The sequence below is a fragment of the Pan troglodytes genome, chromosome 3 (assembly GCF_028858775.2).
Source record: "Pan troglodytes isolate AG18354 chromosome 3, NHGRI_mPanTro3-v2.0_pri, whole genome shotgun sequence".
NCBI lineage: Eukaryota > Metazoa > Chordata > Mammalia > Primates > Hominidae > Pan > Pan troglodytes.
Genome location: NC_072401.2, coordinates 110,265,261 through 110,291,395, shown reverse-complemented (window position 1 = coordinate 110,291,395; position 26,135 = coordinate 110,265,261). Strand labels below are relative to the sequence as shown.

General features: G+C 37.6%; 1 protein-coding gene across 6 annotated transcripts in view; it reads left to right on the top strand.

Moving 5' to 3' along the window:
- COL25A1 (collagen type XXV alpha 1 chain) overlaps nt 1–25,216 on the top strand; it is a 496,864-nt gene extending 471,648 nt beyond the window's left edge. For 3 of the 6 annotated variants that reach the window (XM_054683264.2, XM_054683265.2, XM_054683266.2), the window contains 5 exons: nt 4,008–4,043; nt 5,960–6,013; nt 11,203–11,256; nt 13,169–13,195; nt 14,163–14,506. In XM_054683264.2, the coding sequence (XP_054539239.1) occupies nt 4,008–4,043; nt 5,960–6,013; nt 11,203–11,256; nt 13,169–13,195; nt 14,163–14,300 (309 nt within the window). In that variant the 3' untranslated portion in view covers nt 14,301–14,506. Of the gene's footprint in view, nt 1–225; nt 307–4,007; nt 4,044–5,959; nt 6,014–11,202; nt 11,257–13,168; nt 13,196–14,162; nt 14,556–19,058; nt 19,137–20,955; nt 20,995–25,085 lie in introns of those variants that run through there. The other 3 variants (XM_063809725.1, XM_054683262.2, XM_054683263.2) reach the window with 3 other exon arrangements.
- The last annotated feature ends 919 nt before the right edge of the window (nt 25,217–26,135 follow it).

Genomic DNA, 26,135 nt, shown 5'->3' with positions numbered 1-26,135 from the left:
GGAGCACACTTTCTTGGGAGTTTTGATTTCTAGAATATTAATTGTTGATGTCAGTTTAGTAACTATTTTAACTTTAAAAATTAATGTTTGGTGCAAGACAAATCTAGCCTGACTCTGCTGTTTCCTAAAACTGGAATCTGCAACTATTTCAGAGACTGGCTCTCTTCTCTCACAGTTTAAACACCCATAATAGCAACCAAAATTGGCATTTGCTTTTGCATTTAGGGTGAACCAGGGTTAAATGGTGTTAAAGGATTGAAGGGTGAACCAGGTCAAAAGGGTGACAGAGGACCCCTTGGTCTTCCAGTAAGTAAAGAAAACTTTCCATTTTAGTGCAAATCTCAGATTTTTCTTTCTACCCTACATGATAACTCTGGTTTACTCAGCAGCTCGTACTGTTGAGGTTTCTGTAATTAGGAAACATATTAGAGCAGAGCTCAGCTCAGTTTTGTTTTCTCTGATGTCTTCTCTTGTGTCAGAGGAAGACCCACGACAAACAATGCTATAAATGTCCTGTCATTCTTCAATTACATACATGCCAACCTTCCTCTTTTAGGGCTGACAATTCTTCTTCCATTGTCCCCTTCTTTTAAAAGTGTTGTGCTCATTATTTCATAGTTTCTCCCAAACACTTTTTATAATCTAGTGCAGTTTAAAATGCTTCCTCAATTGTTTTTTCTCCTTGGATACCAAAAACTGTAGCCCTCTGTTGGTGGCAGGTATGGAATTGGCCATTGTTGATGGAGTGAGGTCAATGCGGTGGCTCCTTACATTAATCAATCATATCATGTTCTACGTGTTTTATGTTGTTCGTTTTGAAAATTCCCTGTTATGAGGTTCTTGTGGCAATAGTGAGTCGTATAAAAGAAGTATTTTGCAGTTGTTTAGAGATTTTCATTTTTAATGAAGAAGGAATCTCCCCCAGGCTCTTCATTTTCTTTATGTCAGCCTTCTTTCCACAACAACTAAACGGAGATTTTTTTAAATTGTTATTAAATACGAGGCTTTAATTTCAAGCCTTTAATATGCTATCTATTTGGTGAATACAGATACAAATCAACAAAGAACAATATAGATTACATTAGTAAAATATGACATAAAATCAGTAACAGAATATAGTTTATACACAATTTGAAATGTGGGAGGAAAAAAAGCTGATGACCACTTTTTGATTTTTGCCATGGGTATTATACTTTATGCCAGTTGATAGCAAGTGCCTTACATACATCCACCATATGATGGTCAATAGGTATTTATTTATTGAATGACTGATATAAACCTTGTATTAAAATATAGGTTTATTTTATTTATTTATTTTTGAGACAGAGTCTCTCTCTGTCACCCAGGCTGGAGTGCCGTGGTGCCACGTTGGCTCACGACAACCTCCATCTCCCAGGTTCAAGCAATTCTCGTGCCTCAGCCTCCCGAGTAGCTGGGACTACAGGTGCACGCCACCATGCCCAGCTAAGTTTTCTATTTTTAGTAGAGACAGGGTTTCGCCACGTTGGCCAGGCTGGTCTCAAACTCCTGACCTCAGGTGATCCACCCACCTCGGCTTCACAAAGTGCTAGGATTAAAGGCATGAGCCACCAGCCCAGCCTAGAATATGGGTTTAATCACACCAGTTAGGTCAATGGACCATAGGCATAAAACCTCTATAATATATGTGAGTCATTATTTCAGCATTCTAGGTAGATATAATAGTATCAGTGTAAAATTATTACAGTTTCCCCATTTATTTTCTTTTTTCTTTGTTTGAGACAGCATCTCACTCTGTCACCCAGGCTAGAGTCTAATGGTACACTCACAGCTCACTGCAGCTTCAAAGTCCTGGGCTCAAGCGCTTTATTTTTAAAAATATTTTATAGAGATTGGGTCTCGCCATGTTTCCCACGCTGATCTCTAACTCATGGCCTCAAACAATCTTCCCGCCTCGGCCTCTAAAAGCTCTGGGATTATAGCTGTGAGCCACTATGCCTGGCCTACATTTATTTTCAAATGTTATAATGTAACTGAAGAAGGTATCAAAAGGCAAAAGAAAGTTTGGATTTTCTATTTTATTTAAACTTTCAATCTGATTTATTTAAAGTCTGCCCTTTTTTAAAATTTAGGGCTATTGATAATTTTTATGCAACATTTAGCTAACAGCTGTACCTATGCTAGCCTTAAACAAATGAACAACAATATATATTTTTATTGTAATTATTGCTAACAAAAGACGTATGTAAGGCCGGGCACGGTGGCTCATGCCTGTAATCCCAGCACTTTGGGAGGCCGAGGTGGGCGGATCACCAGGTTAGGAGATCGAGACCATCCTGGCTAACATGGTGAAACCTGTCTGGATTAAAAATACAAAAAATTAGCCAGGCTTGGTGGTGGGTGCCTGTAGTCCCAGCTACTCAGGAGGCTGAGGCAGGAGAATGGCATAAACCCGAGAGGCAGAGGTTGCAGTGAACCGAGATCGCGCCACTGCACTCCAGCCCGGGCAACAGAGTGAGAGTCCATCTCAAAAAAAAAAAAAAAAAAAAAAAGACGTATGTAAGCCGGGCACTGTGGCTCACACCTGTAATCCCAGTACTTTGGGAGATGGAGGCAAGTGATCAGTGGAGATCAGGAGTTCGAGACCAGCCTGGCCAACATGATGAAACCCTGTCTCTACTAAAAACAAAAATTAGCCGGATGTGATGGCGCATGCCTGTAATCCCAGCTACTCAGGAGGCTGAGGCAGGAGAATTGCTTGAACCTGGGAGGTGGAGGTTGCAGTGAGCCAAGATTGTGCCATTGCACTTCAGCCTGGGCAACAAGGGTGAAACTCCATCTCAAAAAAAAAAAAAAAAAAAAGAATGTATGTATTTTGCAGTTATAGTATGGCTCATGGATTATACAGAAGAAATTTTAAAATAAAAACTCAAGATACTCAAAATGTATGTAGAATAACATCATTGGTAGAGTTTTCATCTGGAATAGATTTTTTTTTCCCATTTTGTATTATTAACTACATCTGAAGCATAAAATTGGGAAATAGTTCTGCAATCTTGACAATAGAATTTTTAGGGCCAGTGCATTTTCTTTCTTAAATACTCCTTGATCTAACCAATATTTTTAAAGGACTATAAATAAATATTTGGGCTTTGAGACACAAAAACCGTATCAAAGAAATAATTGTACTTATTCTTGAAACAAGCATTGAAAATGCCATTGTTTAATCATACACTATTTACGTGTAGCCTAGAGTTCAAAGTGAAGAAAAGCATGCATTGTCTGAGAACATTCAATTTTTAAAGTTATTTCCCCCATCAGGCTTTGATGCAAAGATTATTTGAAGGAATTGAGAAACAATTTAGTTTGGAAGTTATTTTTTGCTTGGTCGCACATTGTTTTCTGGCTTTTTCCCTTTCCTAGAAGTCCCTCTAGTGGAAAGTAGAGTGAACAGTAGGAACAACCCAGAAAACAATGAGTAATTATTGTTCATGTAAAATCCACTAAGAGTCATCCTAACATGTGAAAACCCTGTATTTGTTATTCATAAATACTATTTTAACAAGTATAACCAGAGCTCTTTCTTCTCCTCTGAAGTGCTAAATTTGATTGATTATTATAATGAGCCCCTTTTTAGGAAATTACTGTTCTTTTCTCTTCAGAACCTAAAGAAATATATGGTGAATAGCACAGTCTTTAGAAAATGAATTTCATATGGAAATTAGAAGCCTGCAACCGTTATGAGTAACTACTTTGTAGCCCAGTTTATACACTTCATTAGCTTGATTTCTAAATAAGAACTTGTCAAATAGAAATGTCATTAAAATGCCATCATCTGTGGGGTGTTTGTCATGTGGTTTTTTTTTTTTAACTAACAATTTGTAGCAATGTGATATTCATCCCAGAACCCTGTAACTGCGTATTATGTTGTTTGAAGTGTTACATTTGTTCATCGGTACCTCATACTAATCTCTGTTCTTGTCATTCGTGTTACACCCACCAACCCTGCTACCAACCAAATCACACAGGGAGCATCTGGCTTAGACGGAAAGCCAGGATCCCGGGTGAGTCAGTCCCTTGTCTTGCTCTGACATGTTTTGTGGCTGTGAATCATGTGCTTCAGCACAGACCCCTTTGCTCCATGTCCTCTCATCAAATGATGAGGGTGTACTTAGAGCTGGAGTAAAAGGGGAAGGTGGACAAAGATGGCGGCAAAAGGGGGAAAGGTGGACAGAGGACGGTTGCAACTCTGTCCGGAGAACAGCTAAACTGCCAGAATGTCTTTCTGAAGCTCGTGTTCAAGTCTGGATAATTTCTAGGTGGGAAGAATGACCAGACTAATGGGCTTCATTGTCTTAGAATTCCACATGAATTTTTCCAGAACCAATAGACAGACATCCCCTACAATTCCATGAGAGCAGCCCTCTGAAGAAATTAAAATAATGTGAAATTATTGTAACTTGCTTTTCCTTTTAGACTGATGTCCATCGAATGTAACTTCTTCCTTGGCACTAACTTTCAATTTCTGTTCATAGAAATGACTTGTCTGTCTTCTGTCATTTTGTCTTTTTTTCTTTGGTTCTTAACAGCTCCAGCTCTTAAATTTCAGCCACAGATACTCAGTATTTAGAAGTCTTCTGAAGGTGAACTTTGAATTCAGGCAGTAAGAAAAATATCAGTTAAGCTGATGAGAATTCAGCAACGTTAGAACGAATTTAAAACTCTGAATTCTTTCTTATCACAAAGCTCTAACAGAATAAACCAGAATAGTAGAACAGAAATGGGAATACTAAAGAAAAATCATGCTGGAATAGTTCCTACATTTGCAAATATTATAATCAATTTTTTATGAATCTAAGCATAGTCATACTGGAAATGAGCAAGTATACTTGAAGTCCTGGCTACAGTTTTAAGAATCTAAAAGAAATTCCCATCTTTTCAATTCTAAAAACTTGTTTCAGGCAGCCATTATTTTCACTGGACCTCAGCGTTCTTACATTCATTCAAATATCACCTCTTCTACTGCAGAAATCCTAATCCTGAACTAACCAGGGGGACAAAGGGGAATTATACCTTTAAGTCATCTTGGCTGCCTGGTTTGTGAGTTGTAAGCCTAGTGACTGGCCACTGCCGCAGAATCTGTAAGAATGATTCCTTTCCTGTAAGCCCCTGCTGCCCCCAACAGAGCTGCAGGAAGTTTTTGGATTGAACAGTTACACACTGTTTTCATTTACTTAATAATTTTCTTCTACTTGCGTAACAGTTCAAGCCTCTTAAACAGCTGAAAACAAGAGGTCAGAGCATGCCCGGTTAAGGGTGGCAGTGGGTGTAGAGAAAGGGCTTGAGGAAGAGGTGACAGGAAGGAAAAACAATTACATTTTTCTTCTTAAGATTATGGGGCAAAGTGAAGATGCTTTATTTATTTATTTATTTATTTATTATTTTTTGAGACGGAGTCTTGCTCTGTTGCGCAGGCTGGAGTGCAGTGGCACGATCTTGGCTCACTACAGTCTCAGCCTCCCGAGTAGGGGAATGCAGGCACCCGTCACCATGCCCAGCTAATTTTTGTGTTTTTAATTGAGACGGGGTTTTACCATGTTGGCCAGGCTGGCTGGTTTCAAACTCCTGACCTCAGGTGATCCACCCACCTCAGCCTCCCAAAGTGCTGGGATTACAGGCTTGAGCCACTGCACCTGGCCAATGATGCTTTATTTAGTCAGAGGAAAAAGATATAATTAAATATGATATGCAGCTTTTTGTGTGTACCTTTCATTGAAACATGCAGTTATATACTTCATCCTTTTTGCATGAGTTTCTTGAAAACCGCTGGCCTGAAATAATCAAGCATAAAGCAGTTTGAAAGGAGATGAGTTGTCTTACTGATATTCTTAGGCACCATTCACCTAGGAAAAATCCAGGATAAATTATAACTGCTATTCTTGCAGCCCTTGTGATATATGTCATATTATCTTTTTTTTAGGGTACAGATGGTCCTATGGGACCCCATGGCCCTGCAGGTCCCAAAGGAGAAAGAGTAAGTTGTTGCTGAGGTTATTAAGCTTGTACTAAAGAAAACACAGAGCATGGCTTTTCCATATTAATTGAACTGTTCATTTTTCAGAAGAAATAAAGGGCTATCTAATATTAAATAAAAAGAGATACCATCCTAAGTTCTATTCAGAGTCCTAATATTGAGAGAAGAAAACCACAGAGCATAAAATAGAACACGGCTGCCTTAATAAAAACAATACATACATTTACATAGCTAAAATAAATAGCTCAGATGATTCTTCCTTCACCCATAAGGAAGATATTTTCATTTGGCCTTTATCCAGAAAGTCGAAGTCAATGGAGCTAAAATTTCCAGGAGTATGTATTCTGGTTGATAATCTTTTATATAAAGCTACTGTACTCATTCAGAGTAGGTTATAACTTTTTTCCAAAGGAAATAATGAAACCTAAGTATTCTTTTCTGCACAGTTACAAATGCTCCCCCTTTTTTAAAGCTAAAGGATAGGCTGTTTTTCTTTAACCATAAGGAAATAATTTCAGTGCATTATAAAATGAAAACCTTTCACTAACCTCTCTATTGCTAGGCCATGTTTCCATATCTTTTGGGGGAAAAAAGACATTCAGAATGGAAGATAAATGGTCATCTGTCTGGAACTTTCTTCTCTCTTCTCCCTCTCATGTGTGCGCTCTCTCGCTCTCTCTCTCTCTCTCTCTCTCTCTCCCCCTCTCTCTCTTTCTGTTTTTCTCCCACTATTTCTTTTCCTCACCTTGGAAATCTTAGAATTATTTTTGTGTGTCTGAGTGGAATTATGTCATCAATTTCCCTACCATCCAGGAGAGGATATAAAGAAAGTATTTTAATAGTGAAGTCTTCAAAATTTTGGAATGATTCACTGTGCAAGTTTGTGGTCTTTTAAAAACTAGATAGATTTTCATCAGTCTGAGATAATTTGCTTTAAAAAAAGAGGGCCAGTAGTCATTTCTTTAACATACCTTCCAATTCCATAATTCTGTGTTCTGTAGAGTGATCTCATTCATTCAGGAAATATTTACCAAATGCTACTATGTGCAAAGCATGGTATTACTACTAGTGTGAAATGGAAACACTCTCCTCCCACTTAGGTAAAGCCTATTTTGCTAATTTGCTTCAGTACATTGAATAATACCATTATAATTGATTAATTATCTCTTGGTCTTTTATTAATATTTTTATTAATATTTATTAATATATACTGAATGCTGCAAAAAAAAGCAGCTATTCTTCCTGACCTAGAAGAGTTTACAATCTAATTGCAGAGAAAAAAAATGCATGAAGGAAATAACCAGAGAATGAGGCCAAAATAATACAAATAGTACAAGCTGTACAGTGATGAAGATTGGCTTTATCCAAGAATGCTTGTAGAAAGAGATGAGTTCTAAGGGAACATGTAATCTGAATGTGCAATTGTCATATTTCTAAGATCAAACCAATGACTTCTGAAGATCATCTTAATTAAAAATATTTAAAAGCTAAAAGCCTCAACGCTGCTGACGCAGATTGGCTTTCAAGCATTGTATGAAGAAACCCAGCCCATGTACTAAAAATGGAGCAGCAAATCTCAGGCAGTCTTTTGGCAGAATGCCCTGGGGCTCAAGAGGGTTTACCGTGTGGTAAATCAGCTGCTACTTCCGATAGCTCCACAATGTCACAAGAGTATCAGGTCTCAGTGCTGGAGCAGAATTAACCAGAAGAGCAAATGAAATTGCTAAGAATTTTGAAGGCATAGTTTCAGTCAAATGGTGTGCAGTGTAAAGTGTTACTCTTGTATTTACTCAGCATGTTAACTATCTTAACTGGATCATATATCAGTACTCTCCAAGTGCCCCTCACTGGAAGTGCTAAACTGGAGTGTGATTCTCAGAGTTAATTGATGGAGGCGCCATCTGGACTCTCCTGAAAAAGTTTCAAATTTTAAAGAAGTCAGAATCAGCAAAGGGAGGTGTTCTAGGATAATGCCTCAGTGTTGATGTGCAAATTAAAGAACCTGAATGAAATTAGAACAACCTAAAAGAAACCACGCATTTGACAGCCAATGTTATTCAAACATTTTCAAGTGTATGATTGACAGCATCAATATTCCACTCTGCAAGCATCTGATCCTCCCTACCTTAGCTGATTTCTTCATTTGGCTTTCGAACTCTATAAATGTGTTAAGCTTGAGAGGTTGAAAAATACTTTTGGAATTGCTTAATCCAGGAAAAGGAGTTGTACATTCAAATCCCTGTGTTAATATTTCATTCCTAAAAGTTTTCAAGCTGGAATCATTAGAATGCTTTTTGGCTCTAAGTGACAAATTCAAAATGGCTTACACAATAAAGAAATACATTATTTTATATAAGAAAATATTCAAAGGAGGACTCTAGGTTTTGCTTGGGAGCCCTTTTCCACATGTCGGCATTGTCTTCTGACCACAGACAAGCTGGGCACAGTGATCCAAGCATCCTCTCTGGTGAGACACTGGCAGAGAACAGAGAGACTACCTCATGTCTCTTCCTGAGCAGAGAGGAACCTTCCCCAGAGCTTCCCGGCTGATGCCCCTGACACCTCATTTGCCAGAACTGGGTCAGCTGTCCATTTCTGAGGCAGTCACTGGCAAGAGAAATGGAATTGTCATTAATAGCTTAAGTAATTTTTGGGGGTGGGCTGTTCTAGAAGAGTTGTTTCACAGACAGCTGTTCTAGTGACAGCTTTATTCAAATGAGCCATAGTATATTTGTTTTAAGAATAAGACAAAGCCAAGATTCTCAGGTGAGAAGGGAATGGTTATATCAAAATAATCTATGGAGATTTTTCCAATTAGACCCACCCTAATCTGTGGAGTTGTTTCAGTTATTTCAAACTAGACATAGTCCAGTTTATGTGGATCCTCCCTTAAAACTCTCACCTCCCACTACACGTGCGTGTGGGGGCGCACACACACACACACACAGATAGATGATAGATAGATAGATAGATAGATAGATACACACTTACACATACACACCTTACTAGTTATTTTGTTTGGTTGTTTTCTTAGAGATAGGGTCTCACTTTGTTCCCCAGGCTGGTCTCAAACTCCTGGCCTCAAATGATCCTCCTGCCTTGAACTCCTAAAGTGCAAGGCATAAGCCACTGCACCCGTCCTTTGCTCCATTCTTAAAGGGACTGTTTTTGATATTTCACTATTAAGAAATATGCTGTAGATATTTTTTATAGATGTCTCTTAACAAATTAAGGAAATTCCCTTCTTAAAAAAATGTTTAATGTTTCATTTAAAATCTGGCCACTGTGCTGAGTGCAATTGTTTCTGCTTTGGTAATAACCGTAAAGTAATAATGAATAAAAGTTCAAACTTTTATCATATTTATTTTCAGTAATCTCACCCATACCATATTGCCTCTAGGTGACAGTGTTAATTAGTTCCACTGACCCCTCAAATTTAGATGAAGAAAATGCTAACAGGGACCTGAAATTTGCTCACATGGGAATCTGGAGAAACACAGGCATATCAGGTGGCTCTGCAGGCACTGTTATCAGCTGAACCTGGCGTTTTGCCAAGAAAAAAGATTTGCTAACCTTTAAACTCCTTCAGGGGTATGATAAAAGGAGATAAGATTTTCTGTTTGGCTACTCATATAAAATCACCATTACTCCTGAAGTTTTCCTACTAAATACTGACAAACACTTCAATTTGGAGATGGCAGCAGCAGAAAACACCATTTGAAATACAGAACATCTCTTTCTTTATCATCACAATTATTCTATTCACAAGATTACCTCCAATAACACTTATTCTTTATAAGTGTTCAAGAATATCGTGTAAGATGGGGAAAGCTGTTCTATTTAAATAGGCACTTAGAGAGAAAGTGAGGAAGATAACATATACCTACCTTATCTAGCATTCAGAGGGGTTGAAAGTTTTTAAACCCTCTTTTTCAGGCCAGGCACGGTGGCTCACGCCTGTAATCCCAGCACTTTGGGAGGCTCAGGTGGGTGGATCACCTGAAGTCAGGACTTCGAGACCAGCCCGGCCAACATGGTGAAACCCCGTCTCTACTAAAAATAAAAAAATTGGCCAGGCATGGCGGGCACCTGTAATCCCAGCTACTCGGGAGGCTGAGGCAGAATTGCTTGAACCTGGGAGGTGGAGGTTGCAGTGAGCTGAGATTGTGCCACTGCACTCTAGCCCGGGCAACAGAGCAAGACTCTGTCTCAAAATAAAAAATAAATAAATCCTCTTTTTCAGAAAGGAAGCAAACTGTGTACTTGATTATATAGATTTGCTTTGATTCATTCATTCAGCAAACATTTACTGATGTGCCATACACTATTCTAAGCTATAAGGATGCTATAGGGAACAACAAAGCTAGAGGCCCCAGAACCCTCCTGTGTATATTCTAGTGAGGGTAGCAGAGAATAAGCAGGTCATAAGCTTTATGGGTCTTCTGGTGTCTAAGGGCTGTGAAATAAAATATAGCTGGGGGTAGGAAGTGGGCAATCGAGAAAGGGTTTCCCTGAATAATTGTTTTTTGATAGAAGGAAGGGTATTTCAGGCCACGCACTGTAGTTCAAGCCTGTAATCCCAACACTTTGGGAGTCCAAGGTGGGAGGATTGCTTGAGGCCCCAGAGTTCAAGACCAGCCTGGACAACATAGTAAGACCTCCATCTCTACAAATAATTTAAAAACTACCTGGGCATAGTGGTGCTTGCCTGTAGTCCCAGCTACTCAGGAGGTCGAGGTGGGAGGAACACTTAGGCCCAGTAGTTTAAGGTTTCAGTGAGCCACGATCATGCCACTGCACTCCAGCCTGGATGAAAGAGGGAGACCCTGTCTCAAAAAAGAAAGGCACTTTATTCTTACATTTAAAGGTGCTAACAAAATAATTAGTAACAAATAAATGTTTCACACTAATGCCAAAGAAACCTAAGTATGGCATCTGAGATATGCAAATGCTTTTGCACAGCTGGCCAGCAGCAATCTTGTGCTGCCCCTCTTTCAAAGGTGATTTAGTAAAAGATGCTACTGTGGATTACTTTCCAAATATCACTGGCAGTGACTCTGCAAGAGGCTAAATCTTTGAGATTTTCATAGAATGGTCCTTGAAATAGAGGCTTTAGACATAGGGCATGAGAGAAAGTGTGTGAATGTAGGTGTGTGTGTATGATTTGAACTTTCTACTTTTCATTTTAGGGTGAAAAAGGAGCTATGGGAGATCCTGGACCAAGAGGGCCCTATGGGCTGCCTGTGAGTTCCCGGTCACATGCACCTCCCCACCTTCCGCATGCATAGATGACCAGTCACTGACACGGTTAACCCTTCGCTTGTGGGGCAGACTAATGTTAGAGAAGAAACAACAATCCACTCATTATCTATAAATTCAGTACTTCCATGTCCTTCACAAATAGGTCATATTCAGTCTCTTGCCCTCTCATCATGTACAGACACATATCCAGGCACTTCACGAGATTGACAGGATCAGAGACTGTCTCTAGAATAAACTATTAACTCGAGAACAGGATCCTAACTGTCAGAAGATGCCCTCCCTACATCATCTGACTGGACACTCATAACTGGCACTTCCTTGGAAGATCACTGGATCCAAAAATGGCTGTGGAAGCTTCACTGAAAACAGCCTTCTTCAGACTTTATCTGTTCCTATAGACTTATTTACTAAAATGACTCTTGCTAGTAAAAATTATTCCCCCAATTACATTGATATTTATGACGACTTGATGTTTCTGACTTTCTAAATTACCATGATGACAAATGATCTTCAGAACATAGAACACTGATAGTGCTCTGTCTTCTGAAAATTCTTCTCTTCTTCTTATTATTATCATTTGAGATGGAGTCTTGCTCTTTTGCCCAGGCTGGAGTGCAGTGGCTTGATCTTGGCTCACTGCAACCTCCACCTCCTGGGTTCAAGTGATTCTCCTGCCTCAGCCTCCCAAGTAGCTGGGATTACAGATGTGTGCCACCATGCCCAGCTAATTTTTGTATTTTTAGTAGAGATGGGGTTTCACTATGTTGGCCACGCTGGTCTCAAACTCCTGACCTCAAGTGATCCGCCCTTCTCGGCCTCTCAAAGTGCTCGATTTATAGGCGTGAGACACTGCGCCCGGCCTGAAAATTCTTAATTACACAGAATTCAAATTGAGACCTCCGGTTTGCTTTAAAAATATCATCTTGGGAATAATTATAATTGATTCATTAAGATAGGGTAGGACGACAGTAGAAGCGTCCGTTGCATTAAGGGTTTTAACCTTTCCATATCTCCCACATGCTCTTTATGAATTGAAATAATAAACATAAACCATGATTACCTCAGTGCTAAATCAAAAAAAAGATGCTGATTTTGAAATAGGTTTCAAAATCTAATTGATGAAATCAAAGTAACCTCTCGTGAACTTTGGATGGATCCATAATATGACACAATAGGGTCATCACCATGATAATCTGCACCATGGGAGTGAATTTATCATTCTTGCCTAACAGTCTTACGATTTTTTTAAAAAATTGGGGGATTATTCATTTACAAAGCTTACTTAAAAACAGCTTTTAAGTTGCAGCCTTCACATCCTTCGTACACAGCGTGCACATCCTAGCCAAATTAAAACTGTATTTCTACATTCTTTACTCATTTGTGAGCTAACTACTAAGTTATCAAATTAAAGTAGCATTGATTCACATCCTCTATTAGTGCTGGTATGTTTTTAAATCAGCTAAACAGTATTTTTGCTTTTAACTTAACTCCTGGACTGGTAACTTAGATATCAAGTTTTAAACATCAGTAGAATATTAGTCTGTTTAACCCAATATATCATATAAAATTTTCATGACCCTTAACTTCAACACTAACAGTCACTAATCAACTAAACAGTATTTTTACTTTTAATTTAACTCCTGGACTGATAACTTAGCTACCAAGGCTTAAACATCAGCAAAATATTAGTCTATTTAACCCTATATATAATATAAAATTTTCATGACCCTTAACTGCAACACTAACAGTCACTAATCCAAATGAGAATCTTTTTCACATTTCTGAAGTAGTTGTTCTAGTACTAGTGTTGCATGTTCAGACAGCCTTAAATAAAGCAATAATCTATTCATAAAACTTAGAAACACTAATGTAGCTACTATGGTTCTTTGGCAGGGGAAAGATGGAGAGCCTGGTCTTGATGTAAGTAATAAGTACAATAAACATCATCCTATTATAATAGATGTTGATGGTCTCCATCATCAATAACAAAAAGAATACTTCTTTTTTTTCTGTGCATATAGGTATGCATAGAACATATATTGCTGTGCATGTAAACAGCAATATAAAATACACTAGTGTTTGCATGAGATAAAACAGAAAAGCAAAAAAACACAATTATCTTGTATAAAATTAATAACTGGTAGTGGATAGTGGCACTTCAAAATACTTTCCCAAATTGAGGGTACTCTTAACATCAGCATGACCTATTTATGAAAAATATGCATAAAATCAATATACTTCTCACATGCTATCCTTACAGAATGATATATTATGTTTTTTCTCAAAGCAGTTATGCAATATTTTTTTCCTTTTAACATCTAGTCCCTATATATCTTATGCTAATATGATTCTGTGAAAATAGAGAATGTCAAAAGTAAATGCCTCTAGACACAATCACTGCTCATCCTGTATTAGCTGAATAATGAGAATACCAAAAGTAATACTAGTTACTGTTTATGAGCACCTGTTATGGGCAGGCATCATTCTGGTACTTTGTAGTACATCATCACATTTAACATTCACAACAGCTGTCTGGTAGATATCATTAACCCCATTTTACAGTCAACGGACTAAAGTGCAGAGAGGTAAGTGATTTGCCCAAATCTGCACAAATCAGTGAACTTGCCAGAATTCAAACTAGTATTCTGGCATTCTTTCTACTCTGTATTTCTTAAAAGAAAAAGCAAGAAACCTGTTGTGTATAGATAATTGAGACATTAGAAAACTTATGTTTCTAAGCACTGCTTTATTATCTAAGTCTTAAGACTGGTGAGCCATTTCTTGTTATATTTAAGCTCAGAAATGTAAAATCCTAAAATATTTGTTGCCATATGATTTCGCCACTATTACACCAATAGATCTTTTTGGTTTGCTTTTTATCTTACAGGGCTTCCCTGGTCCACGGGGTGAGAAGGGTGATCTAGGAGAAAAGGGAGAAAAGGTGACCTCTCCATCCCAGCATGTACCTTATTTGATTCTTCTCCTGCTGTCTGCTTTGCTGTTCGGCTTGTGTGATTCCATTTGACACTTAATCTTTCTCCATCCTGTGCTCCAAAAACATACTGATGCCTGATTTAAGGAATCAGGTCTTCAGAGAGGAATGAAGAAGGCTGTACTGCCAGATATAAGGGCACTGCCTGGCATAGAAGAAAAAATTATTATCCCCAGATATTCTAGCTACAGTTTTTCAACCACCTGACACCAATTTATGGAAAAATAAAGGATTTTTTTAAAAAAAAATCATTTTAAAAAGTAAAATTAAATGACACAAATCTGCAGTAGTATTTGGCAGAGCTCATTGAACCCTGCAAAGGCAGCATCTCACTTGTCTTCACTACTTCCCAGTAGAGAAATGGAGATATGTTTTGTACGTTGATTTTTTTATTTGAAAATGGAGGAGAAGCAGTGTGACTGATAAACTACAGTAAGTTCACTACGCAGGACTAGGACTTGCCACTTTCAGATTCAGAGCAACAGGGATTTTTAAAACAGAGATATTGGTGTATTTTATGAGGTTGATGTTGAAGTTCTATCTCAGAACCATCAGCTCCATGGTCTTTAGGAGCCCATATCAGGCAATATGGTTTTATGACTTGAAAGAAAAGTTTGGATTATGGATTTTAAAAGTCAATTTTTCCTTTCCTCTCCTTTGTTCTTTTCTCCTCCCTTCCCTCCTTTCCTCTCCTCTGTTTCTTTTCTCTCCTTCCCTCCCTCCCTCCATCCTTCTCTATCTCTCTCTTCCCCTACCACCTCTTTCTCAGTATTTTGTTTGGGTCTTTTACCTAGTAGTAAATCTAAGGAGAATTGTTTACACTGGACACAACAAAAGAAGCCATCAAAAACTCAATCCCTCAATAGAACAGTGAAAATCTTAAAGTGGCTGAAACTACATTTCACAGTACAAATTTAAACCTTATATTTCTCAGGTTAATTTATGTCCCTGCTCTATTTAACCTTATGAAGTCTCTTGAACAGTGACATTCATAGCTGTTGACAAGCAAGGCTAAATGAGAGTTGTGAAAGAAAGAAGATTATTAAGCTTGTGGTGTAAGTTTTAGGCCTTAAGCATTGCTTAGACTCTCCTCCCACCCATTGGTAAGAGAGCCCGTGTAAGTGGTTATCTGAAAGCCCCATCATCATCACCAGTATCATCACATTTACTGAGCATTATGTGCTTTCCCAAGAGCTTTACATATGATAAGTCTTTTAATCCTCATAACAACCCCCAAAGTTGGCGTTATTTTCCCCACTTCACAAACAAGGAAACTGAAGTATAAAAAATTCTTTTATTCTGAATTATAAATTCTGACTATAAAATACATATGTTTTGAGATAAATTGTGCATATAAGCTTTCAGCCCAAGATGAGTGTGTTTTAAAGATGATATGTAGCTGGGTGCAGTGGTTCATGCCTATAATCCCAGTGCTTTGAGAGTCCAGGGTGGGAGGACTGCTTAAGGCCCAGAGTTCAACACTAGCCTGGGCAACCCATCTCTAGTGAGACCCCCATCTCTACTAAAAAATAAAAAAATATGGTGGGGCATGGTGGCATGTACCTGTAGTCCCAGCTACTCCAGAGGCTGAGGTGGGAAGATCACTTGAACTCAAGAGTTTGAGGCTGCAGTGAGCTATGCTTGTACCACTGTACTTTAGCCTGGGTGACAGAACAAGACTCTATCTCTAAAAAAACTCAAAAACATATATATATGCATTTTATATTTACCTAATGGGTTGTATGAGTCTAAAATCTTAATCACTCAAAAACATATTACCGCCGGGCGTGGTGGCTCACGCCTGTAATCCCAACACTTTGGGAGGCCGAGGCAGGTGGATCACTTGAGGTCAGGAGTTTGAGACCAGCCTGGCCAACATGACGAAACCCCATCTCTACTAAAAATACAAAAATTAGCCGGGGGTGGTGGTGGGTACCTATAATCCCAGCTACTCAGGAGGCTGAGGCAGGAGAATCACTTGAACCCAGGAGGCAGAGGTTGCAGTGAGCCGAGATCACGCCATTGCACTCCAGCCTGGGCAACAAGAGTGAGACTCTGTCCCCCCCCCAAAAAAAAATTACCATTAGGAGGATACTCATGTTTATGAGAAAGAAATCACCAGCATTACAGCATAGGAAAGCATAAAAGCTAGAAACTTGATCCTCAGAATAATGTTAATCACCCATACAAAATATTTCCATGTTCAGCTTCCATGATTAGAAGTTTTAAATTTACAAAAATTGGTTCTAAATGAGAATAATTCATGTATATAATTCTTTGACATGGGAAATAAAAGTTATCAAGAGCTCTCATGTACTCATACCCACAATGACATGGTTTTGTATTGCATGGGGAATCAGTACATATTACAAAACAATGCTGACTAATAACATTGGCACGTTATTCTTCATACTGTAGTGTTTCTTTCCCATAAAGCTTGAGGCTCACTAAAATATTACTGAAAAATTATTCCTATAGCCTGGCACAGTAACATTCATATGACATTTTTCTGTTGAGTGGTTAATCTGAGTTGATTTACCAATCAAACAATGAATTGAATTCCAAAGTGATAATACCCAACACACCTGGTCTCAGACACACCTATATGAAGAAGAGTCCACTGCCCTTTGGGAGGGAAGAGCTCACCCAAATGAGTTTACATCAGTTTTATGTCATGGTACTGAAGTGATTTGTTAAGGAAGGATGTTGATCCATCTTGAGTGAGTGACCAACTTACTCCTGAATGTTCTTCCCATCTTACTTCCTATCACAACTGCTCTCATTTCACCCTGACTTCTGGGGTCATCATTGTCTTTGATCATGATCAACTAAGCCACAGAGAATGTCTCTTTGCCCCATATTCAAGAAATCCAAGTGTTTTTGATTCTGAGCCTTCTGATGCAATCTTTTTGGCACACAGGAGATAAATGAAGAGCTTTTGCTCATGCTGTCAGAATGAATGTATTGATTTGAATGCACATCTCATATATTTCTGTTATGTATATATCTTTTAACCTTTCAATATTCATGTTGCTTTGCTTCAGACATTATTCAGTTTTATTGTAACTCCCATCCTGATTGCAGAATGAATACATTTATTTAAGTATGTATTGTATAGTATTTTGAATTCTGCACGGCACTAACTCCCTGTCTATAAATATGCAGAGATACTGATGTTAATATAAAACAGCTGAGGTGCATTCCTTCCTACTCCTCCTTTTGCCTCCTTTCCTTAATTCCTCTGGCCTTATGATCCATGCAGATTTCCCACAACCTTTACCTTGATTCCTAAATACTAATTTCCATAGCTACATTCCCACTATGTAATTATCCTGCCTACCTCATTTTTACTGAGTCCAAGCTGCTTTTCCTCTCCTGAACAGATTATTTTTTTTTTTTTTGGCTTTTGTTACATTGTGAGTAAGCTGGAAACTCATTTACCATTGTAAATACATGGCATGAGATCAGTAAGAGAGTGAATTAAAGAAGATCCCTAGGTTTATAAATAAGTCTGTTTCTCCAGTTGGCATTGCTGCAAAGTATTAGCACTTTTAACATTTGTTTACCTGACTTAATAAGGAAAGTATTTGCTTTTAGTTTCTTTTAAAAAAAGTTTTGCTGTAACAAAAGGATGTAAAAAATATTAAAAGATATAGAAGCATATTTTAAGATATTGAATATTTTTGAATGAGAGTTACACAAGTAATATCAATCATAAAGTTGGATACATTTCAAAGAAATAGACACTGTTAATATTCTTTCCTTTTCCTCTGGTTCAATGCAGCTTTCATCCGTTACAGGATTAGAAAAAAGCAAGGTGACAGGTATTGAAAATTGAGTGAAGTATCCATTATTTCCCTGAACTTCATCTGCCACTGGCTGGCTTCAATGGTTTTGGTACCTGTCATCCTCACAGGATCTGTGACTCAAACACCTAATTCATGATTGTGACATTGTGGTCTAAGTTAGCACTTCTGATGTATCAGCTTTTAAGCCTCCTTCTTCTGTCTTGTTGAGTATCTTAAATAAAATCCCACATGCCCCTGCCCAGAATCCATTGTCACTCTGAAAATATGTTAGCTTTTATAATATCATGCCTTACCTAAATCAGAAAACAGTGGTAAATGCCCTTCCAGAATTTTCTTACCTAAACCATCTTTTGAATTACCCTTATTTTCCCCCAAATAAAATTTGTCTTTTATTTAAACCCTTGTATCCACAGGGGGAAAAGGGAAAGAAAGGCAAAAAGGGGCCTAAAGGGGAGAAAGGAGAACAGGGTGCTCCTGGATTAGATGCACCCTGCCCGTTGGTATGTCTGACTTGTGGAACTGTCTCCAGATGTTTGTGTGAGGGGATCAGATGGGAGAAGAGCAAGCTGGAGGGATCCGTAACAGGAGGGTTTCTGATTGGGGTCATTTAACATGGACTTCAAGATACCCAGAAACATTTATCAGTTATCCTGATATGTTCCACATCTCGTCTTGGGCCGCTAGCTCTGCCTGGTTTCTTAACCCCCAAATATCACGGCACAACTGGAACCTGAATGTAAGATCCGAAAGGAACTGGCACGATTCCATACCCCTCAAAAGAGAAGGCCACTGTTTTCAGACAAGCCCCTGTTGTAGGAATATGTCTCCCTCCATTTTACTTTGCCCAACTTCACTGGATGTTACTTTTCCCTTCAGAGTTGCTCCTCTCCCGGCCTTTGTTGTCGTAGTTACTTCTTTCGCAGAATTTGTGCTTAAGTGATTTCTTGTGTTAGTAACATTATGAGTTAATCTTTACAAACAGGGATTCCGTGGCGTTAAGGGGGAAAAAGGGGAGCCAGGCCAGCCTGGCCTGGATGGGCTGGATGCCCCTTGCCAATTGGTACAGTATTTCTCTTTCCTACCACCCTGCATGCAGTTCCTTTGTTTATCACATGTTCATCTCTATCAGTGTAAAGTGGTGCTTTCTGGGCAAGCTTTACATGATAAACACACTACATGCATGTGCATGAACAGGCTCCTTCTGCCACTGTGCAGAGTCAGAGAGCAAGCATGCATTTCTATCAATGAATGCAAATTAATCTCCTGATGTTGTTCTCACAACTGACATGACCACCTTTTCTGTGTTCTTTGGGATATTAATTTTTTCAATAAATATTTAAAGATTACATTAAAATTATGTGAAAATATTTGATGCAAAGACACTGCTAGACCATAACTTTTGGTTTTCCACCTAAGTTTGACTTTTTTTCTTTTTCTCTAAAAAAAAAAAGGTATTTCTGCCTTTTTTGCTATATTTCAATCAGGCTATAAATAAGGCCCAACCTACGGAAATCAGCTTCTGTTGTCAAGTGTTAACCAATTCAAGAGAATGCTTTAAGAGACCACAAAGAAGAAGACCAAACTTCTCTGAGCTTCTAAAGATGATAAAAGTCTGCAGCCCCAACCTTCTTCTTTGTCACATAACCTTTTCAGTTTAATGGTCTCTCCTTTTGAAACTCACTTTCCTAAAGTAGACCAAACTCCCTTATCTCCATTGGCATGAACTCAAAATCCTCCTGATACTAAAATCTAAAATTCTGCTGGTTGAACCTTCTCCTTGTACCAATCTGGCATTACCAGTTTTTCCCAAATATTTTATGAAGCTTTTTAAAAGTGTTCTTTTTTTACATTTAAAATGAAAGTATATTCATATTTTCTGAGGTATAAATAAAAATTTTTATGTTTGCGTTGATGGTTATATTGGTCTGCATGTTCTTATATTATTCTTCAGGTATAAGCATGATTCTTTAAAGATAAATTTATGTTTCTCTTTAAGAGATTGTATTTATATTTTAAAAAATTAAGCAGTCAGTGATTATAGTTAGAAAATCTCAATATGAAGTTCCCAGTTCTTTGTTTGCTTGGTATTGATGATAAATCATATTTTATGATCATTTTGTTGGTGGAAAAGTAGAAGCATGCCTTCTTGATGTACCAACTCTTCCTGCATTATTTGTATCATTTGTATCTGAAGAATGCATACACTTTAAAATAAATTTTGCAACACTTAGGAACCTCTTATTTTATTCAGAATTTGTTAACTAACTTTTGAATAATTTAAATAGAGAAATCAATAAATGCTATAGATAATATTTTATCATAAAAATATAGATAGGCTGCCTGTCTTCTAATTCAATTGAGTACGTTCTACTGTATTTACTTTCAATATAGAAAAGTGAAAAATACTGGCATGTGAAGAGCTATAAACTTCAGATAGAAATGGTTTATCATTGATTATTCATCATTATCATGAATTCAGCCATAGTCTAATAGTGACCGGGAAGAGAAGTTATTTTGGTTTACGTAATAGAGATACCAGTGAGATGTGTTTTAATGGAATTAAGAGTATACATTTATTATCTAAAAATATAGATATGAATAGAGCACTATGCTTTGTAAATTGCTTTTTCAAAATTAGGCATAACATTTTCTATACTTCATGTGTTTTCAAAATATGTACTCACTCTGGAAAACATTTGAATTTTCTTTATTTTACCTAACACTGGGAAATATATCGGGAGTTGCTAATTAGTAAAAGATGCCCATGACCAAAGTCACTAATGGGTAGAAATTTATTTTTAAGCCTCTGAGCACGTGAATTATGAAGTTTAATCACTCTTATGGAACCTGAGGAATTCTTTTTCTTCTCTTTAAAACAGGGGCCAGATGGCTTACCCATGCCTGGCTGTTGGCAAAAGGTAGGCTTTACTGAATAATTTCTCAAAAGAAGCACTCTCCCTTTCTCTTAACCTGGACTAGCCTTTTACATTCAGAAAAGACCTTCGGATGTGACATTCCGAAGGTTCTTTGGATATTAAAAAGCAAAAGATTTCATCTCCAGAATATCTTTTGATCAGTATATTTACTGCTGATTTCTTCCTAAACTGATCAGCTAATGCAATTCTTAGCAAACATTGCAATTTGGAACCTTCGCTATCTAATCCTTTCTTTGGAATGGAAAGGGGCAGTGCATCCTGATAATGTTTTGCTTGTCTCTCAAAATCTTTGTCTTCCTAATGTTTAAAACTATTCTTAATTGTGATTCTTTTTCTGTTTATCCTTACTTACACTGACAAACATGATAATACATGGTAGAACCCCGTCAATATTAGTCACAGAGCTGAGAAAGCAGAAAAATATAAGCATCATTTGTTTAATGATGTCTTGACTTATGTAGGAAAAACTGAATTAAATTTAAGTGGTGTCCTTTATGACATCAGTTTATTCTAGCCTCTTCATATGACTGCCCATAGTCACTGTGTGTGTATTCAGTGATGAAGAAGTTTATTCTTTATAGAGAACCTTCTATGTGCAAAGGCCGTATGATAAGCCTTTTCATATAGAGAATATCATTTCATTTAATCCACACAATGACTCCATAAAGTCTTATTACCCTCAGTGATGCAGATGAGGAAACAAATTCGAGAGGTCAAGGACCTTCCAAGAGCACAGAACTAGTATGTATCACAACTAGGAGAGGGAGAGAGAGACAATGGAAAGCAACAGTAAAACTGTAAGCAGGGAAGAGATCATCCATATGTGCTGTGCTATTCAGAGAATATCAAACCTTTATGCAATAATGGTGAAGATCTAATTATAAAGGCTGTGCACATGCTACTGAAGGATAAAAGTATTCCAAGCATATAAAAATGAGCTGAGGAAATGCACAAGATGCTTCAATCATTTTGACATTTTTTCTCCAGCACCTTGTGGCTTCTTCAGTAATTTTGGACAGGCATGCTTCATTAGCAAAATTATAGCAAAACTATGTAGCAATGCAGAAAGATGGGAAACCTGACTCCTAGTTGCCTCTTACCTTAGCAACTCCATTGGTGAGAAAATCCTGAATAACTCACTCTCTTTCTTTATCAGTTTTACCTACTTGACCAGAGAAAGTAAAACCTCTCTCGGTAGCGTCATTTATTTAGTAGCTTCCCATACTCCGCTTTCAGCCTGTCAGATAATTAGCTTGATCACACACAGGGTCAAGTGGGTCTCATGAAAATGGACCTATCATCATATTCTTCTTCACCTGAGAAAACTATCCCTCCACAATCATAACCCCCGTTCACAGAATTTTTAATACCATCTTGAGCTGGAATTACCACTTACTCTCTAACCTTTGCCCTGTAATCTAATAGTATAATGATTTTTTAAACCAGCCATTAGCACACTTCACATAGAGGAGATGCAATAGGCTTGCTTTAGCCAGCCTTCTGACACCACTCAGAACTTGGGTTCACAATCGTTCTTAGCCACCTCTGAATTGCTGCCTTTTTAAAGGGGTTTATAATCTGAATCGCTGCCTTTTTAAAAGGGGTTTATACCCTTAAATGGCAACAAAGAACTCCTCATCTTTTTGGTTCATGAAATGGGCATCATCTTTTTGGTTCATGAAATGGTTCATGAAATTCATATTACTGGTAGTAATATGAATACGATTAGAAAATCAGAAATTTTCCTTTTAAATACTCCTTTTTCCACAGAATAGACACTATACGCTACATAAGATTAAAGATCTTATGAATCCAGCATCTTCTTATATAAAGAATAAGACTTATGAAAGTTTAGTATTGTTTACCACACAAACCCAACACACACAAATGCAAATCATTCTGATCAGCCTCTCCCACCCATCCCCAGAAAGGAAAGCAACAATTTAGAAAATGAAAACGTTCTCAAATTTCTTATGTGGTCAACTTAGCTGTTACATTGAATAGTCAAATAAAATTATTTTTTAAATTATATTTTTAAAATAAAGTCAGCGGATTGCTTTTAGTGAGTCCTATTTTGGGTGTATCACCCTTTTGAACACTGCTGTGTTTATTAGGCTATAGGGCACAGTGGCAAATGTTTGCTTGACTTAAAATTCAAATTGTGGCAGTCGTATAAATCACTGATTAATTACCAACTCCTCTTGGTCATGCTCCTCTCAATGATTTATATATGCAAAACTATTTGATCTTTTTTTAAATTAGTTTTCTTTCTAGATATAGTTCCATTTTCTAAATTTACCAACACAAGAAGAGTTAAGAGAGATAAGTGAGGGTTTGGAAAAAGGAGTGCTTCCTATAGACACATTTTTTGGCATTGGCATGACAGGCAAGAATATTGAGTGAACTCCTTCTCCGAAGATTAGAAAGCAGCCTCCAAAGCACACCTAGTAGAGCATCTATTTTCCTTGAATAGAGAAAAACAAATGTTAATAAATAAACTTAAAGATGACTCCATGCATTGTGCAGGGTGAATGAAGAGACCTCTGTTATTCTCCTTCCCTATACATTCTGCTTACTGATAATCAGTGATTTATACGACTGCCACAATTTGAATTTTAAGTCAAGCAAACATTTGCCACTGTGCCCTACAGCCTAATAAACACAGCAGTGTTCAGAAGGGTGATACACCCAATGTCAAGGACGTCTCTAAGATCTGCTTTGTAAGTGTATATCTCAAACACCTCTGTTCCTCAGACCTCTGATTTAATACAGTTCTAAGAAAACCTTAGTTATTATGACTGCTATGAGAGAGAGATGAGAAACCAGAAATCTGTGGTGAGAAACCAGAAGTCTGGTGAGAAACCAGAAATCTGTGGTGCCTTAGGTCACAATGGAACCTGTAATACAGATTGAAGGCCTGACAGCAGGTAGGTCTACCTTGCACCACATTCACAGTGGGCAAGGCTTGCAAAAGGAAGGAGGAATCAAGAACTGAAGAATAGAGGATTAGAGTCAGGTGTTGGTGAAGTAAACAACATTATCGAGGTCAATCCTCAGCCCTTTCCACAGTTGTATTATAATGCTTGCAGAAGATTATGTAGGTTACAAATACAGAATTAAATTTAATTATGGTACATATGTGATAAACATCCTAATTTTCTGCTTTCCCAGAACAGTCACTGAGCAAAACACTTACCCTAAAATTCTCAGTGGCAAAGGAAATATAATTCTCAGTGGCAAAGGAAAAATGTGGAATGAACCTCAGATGGAAATTGCCACGACATCTTGGAGTTTAGAAAGTAATATATAGCACACATATCAGATAATCAATTGGCTCATTGATAGCCAGTCAGTTGGCTTATAGACTCTATTCAAGGTTCTACCAGTTTTCTTAAAATAAATATTGATTTAAAATTTTAATTCAAGACTACTGATTCCATGTATTTGTCTTTTTGTTGTCTTTTTCTGCAGTGATGAATCTAACCTTTCAAGCATGAAGTTGTGTATATAATGGTCCATTTTTAATATTTATAGTTGAAAACTGAATTGCAGATTTTACAAGTCTGAGATATGTTTACATAGGGCTGCTTCTTCCTGCTGGCAGTAGTATACATGTCCATTTTTACTCCACTTACATCTGAAATTGGGCAATTTGTGAAACCAGTGAGAATCCTGCAAAAAATATAGATCAGTATCTCCTTATCTTATGTGAAGATACATATTTATATGGACAAATCAGTGGTAGAGAATGATTGATTGTACTAGCTATTTTCCTTCTTTTGGCTTGCTAATTGCATGGACAAAAAGTGCCATGAAATAGTTTACATGAAATGGTGACCAAATATGGACTCAAAGCTATGAAAATGTACTATACTGACTGATTTTAGAGCTGATTATCACATTCCCATTCACCTTTCATGTCGGCGTTGACTCATACCTACACCACCCATTGAAACTAACTAAAAAAGCATGACTGTGTGCCAAACCTGCTTGCTGTGCAACTTCAGATGCTAGCATGTTGATCAGGAGTCCTTTGATTACATCTGAACCTTTATTCTTTTTGTCATCTCAAGGGGGTTACACCATGGCTTATTGCCAAAAAGAGATAAGGTGGTGGAGAGCACACACACAATTTGTCTTGTATTTTGAGGGAGTTGCAGTCCTGAATGCAGATCTACAGCTTCCAGTATTGTGGGCTCATGTGGCCACTTTGGTTGAAATACGAAGGGGTTGAGCCTGTTGCTGCCGCCGGTTTTCCTTGGGCTGCCCTTGGCAGTGAAGACATGGGAAGAGGACCGATTCAGCCTCCAGCACTGCCTCTCATGTGACCAAGTAGGAAAGAGGTTTACAAATGCAAACATGCAGAACCACAGACTTTAAAAATATATATAAATAAACTGAATTTCAGCAAGTGTTAATATAGGTGCTTTTAAAAATGACAGAGGCACAGCACTTCTTTTGGAATAGGAGATTCTTGGAATGGGAGATCCTGTCCCTGAGGGAAAAGGGATGTCCATCCCACCAAAACTTGGGTTGCTGAAGAAATAACATGTTCTGAGAAGGGATCAGCCAAAATCGCCTCTCCCGGTGATGTAAGAGAGCTTCCTGGGACAATCTGTGCCAAAGTTGTTGTGAGAGCTTTCCTTCCTCCTACGATCCAACCATGTCAAACATTTCCTACAAAGTTCGAGAAACAGAAAGGTATTTTTCATTCTTTTTAATGCTTTTTTCTTTTTCTTTCTTTAGTCCCAAGAATATTGAAAAAATATTCGTTTCAGTTTTTGTCACATATGTTTTGAACAATTTTTTTAAGAAGTCTTCAAATCATAATAATTTGGCTCCAGTAGTCAAAATGACCTTTTACTAACTTCTCTCTTGTTTTGGATAATTGGATAGAATATAAAAGAAGCTCCACTTTCAGTCTAATCATTGTAAAGCATGAAAGTTATGCATTTTTAAGTAGTTTTGACTTTTTTTACATGATGAATGTAACGTACATGGAGATTATCAGTTAATATAAAGCCAAGATTTTGTCACATTTGGTAATATTAACTAATTTCTATTTTTATGGTTTTAAGTTTTGTTTATATTTAGATTTCCTTCTCTTTTTAACATTTCTAAAT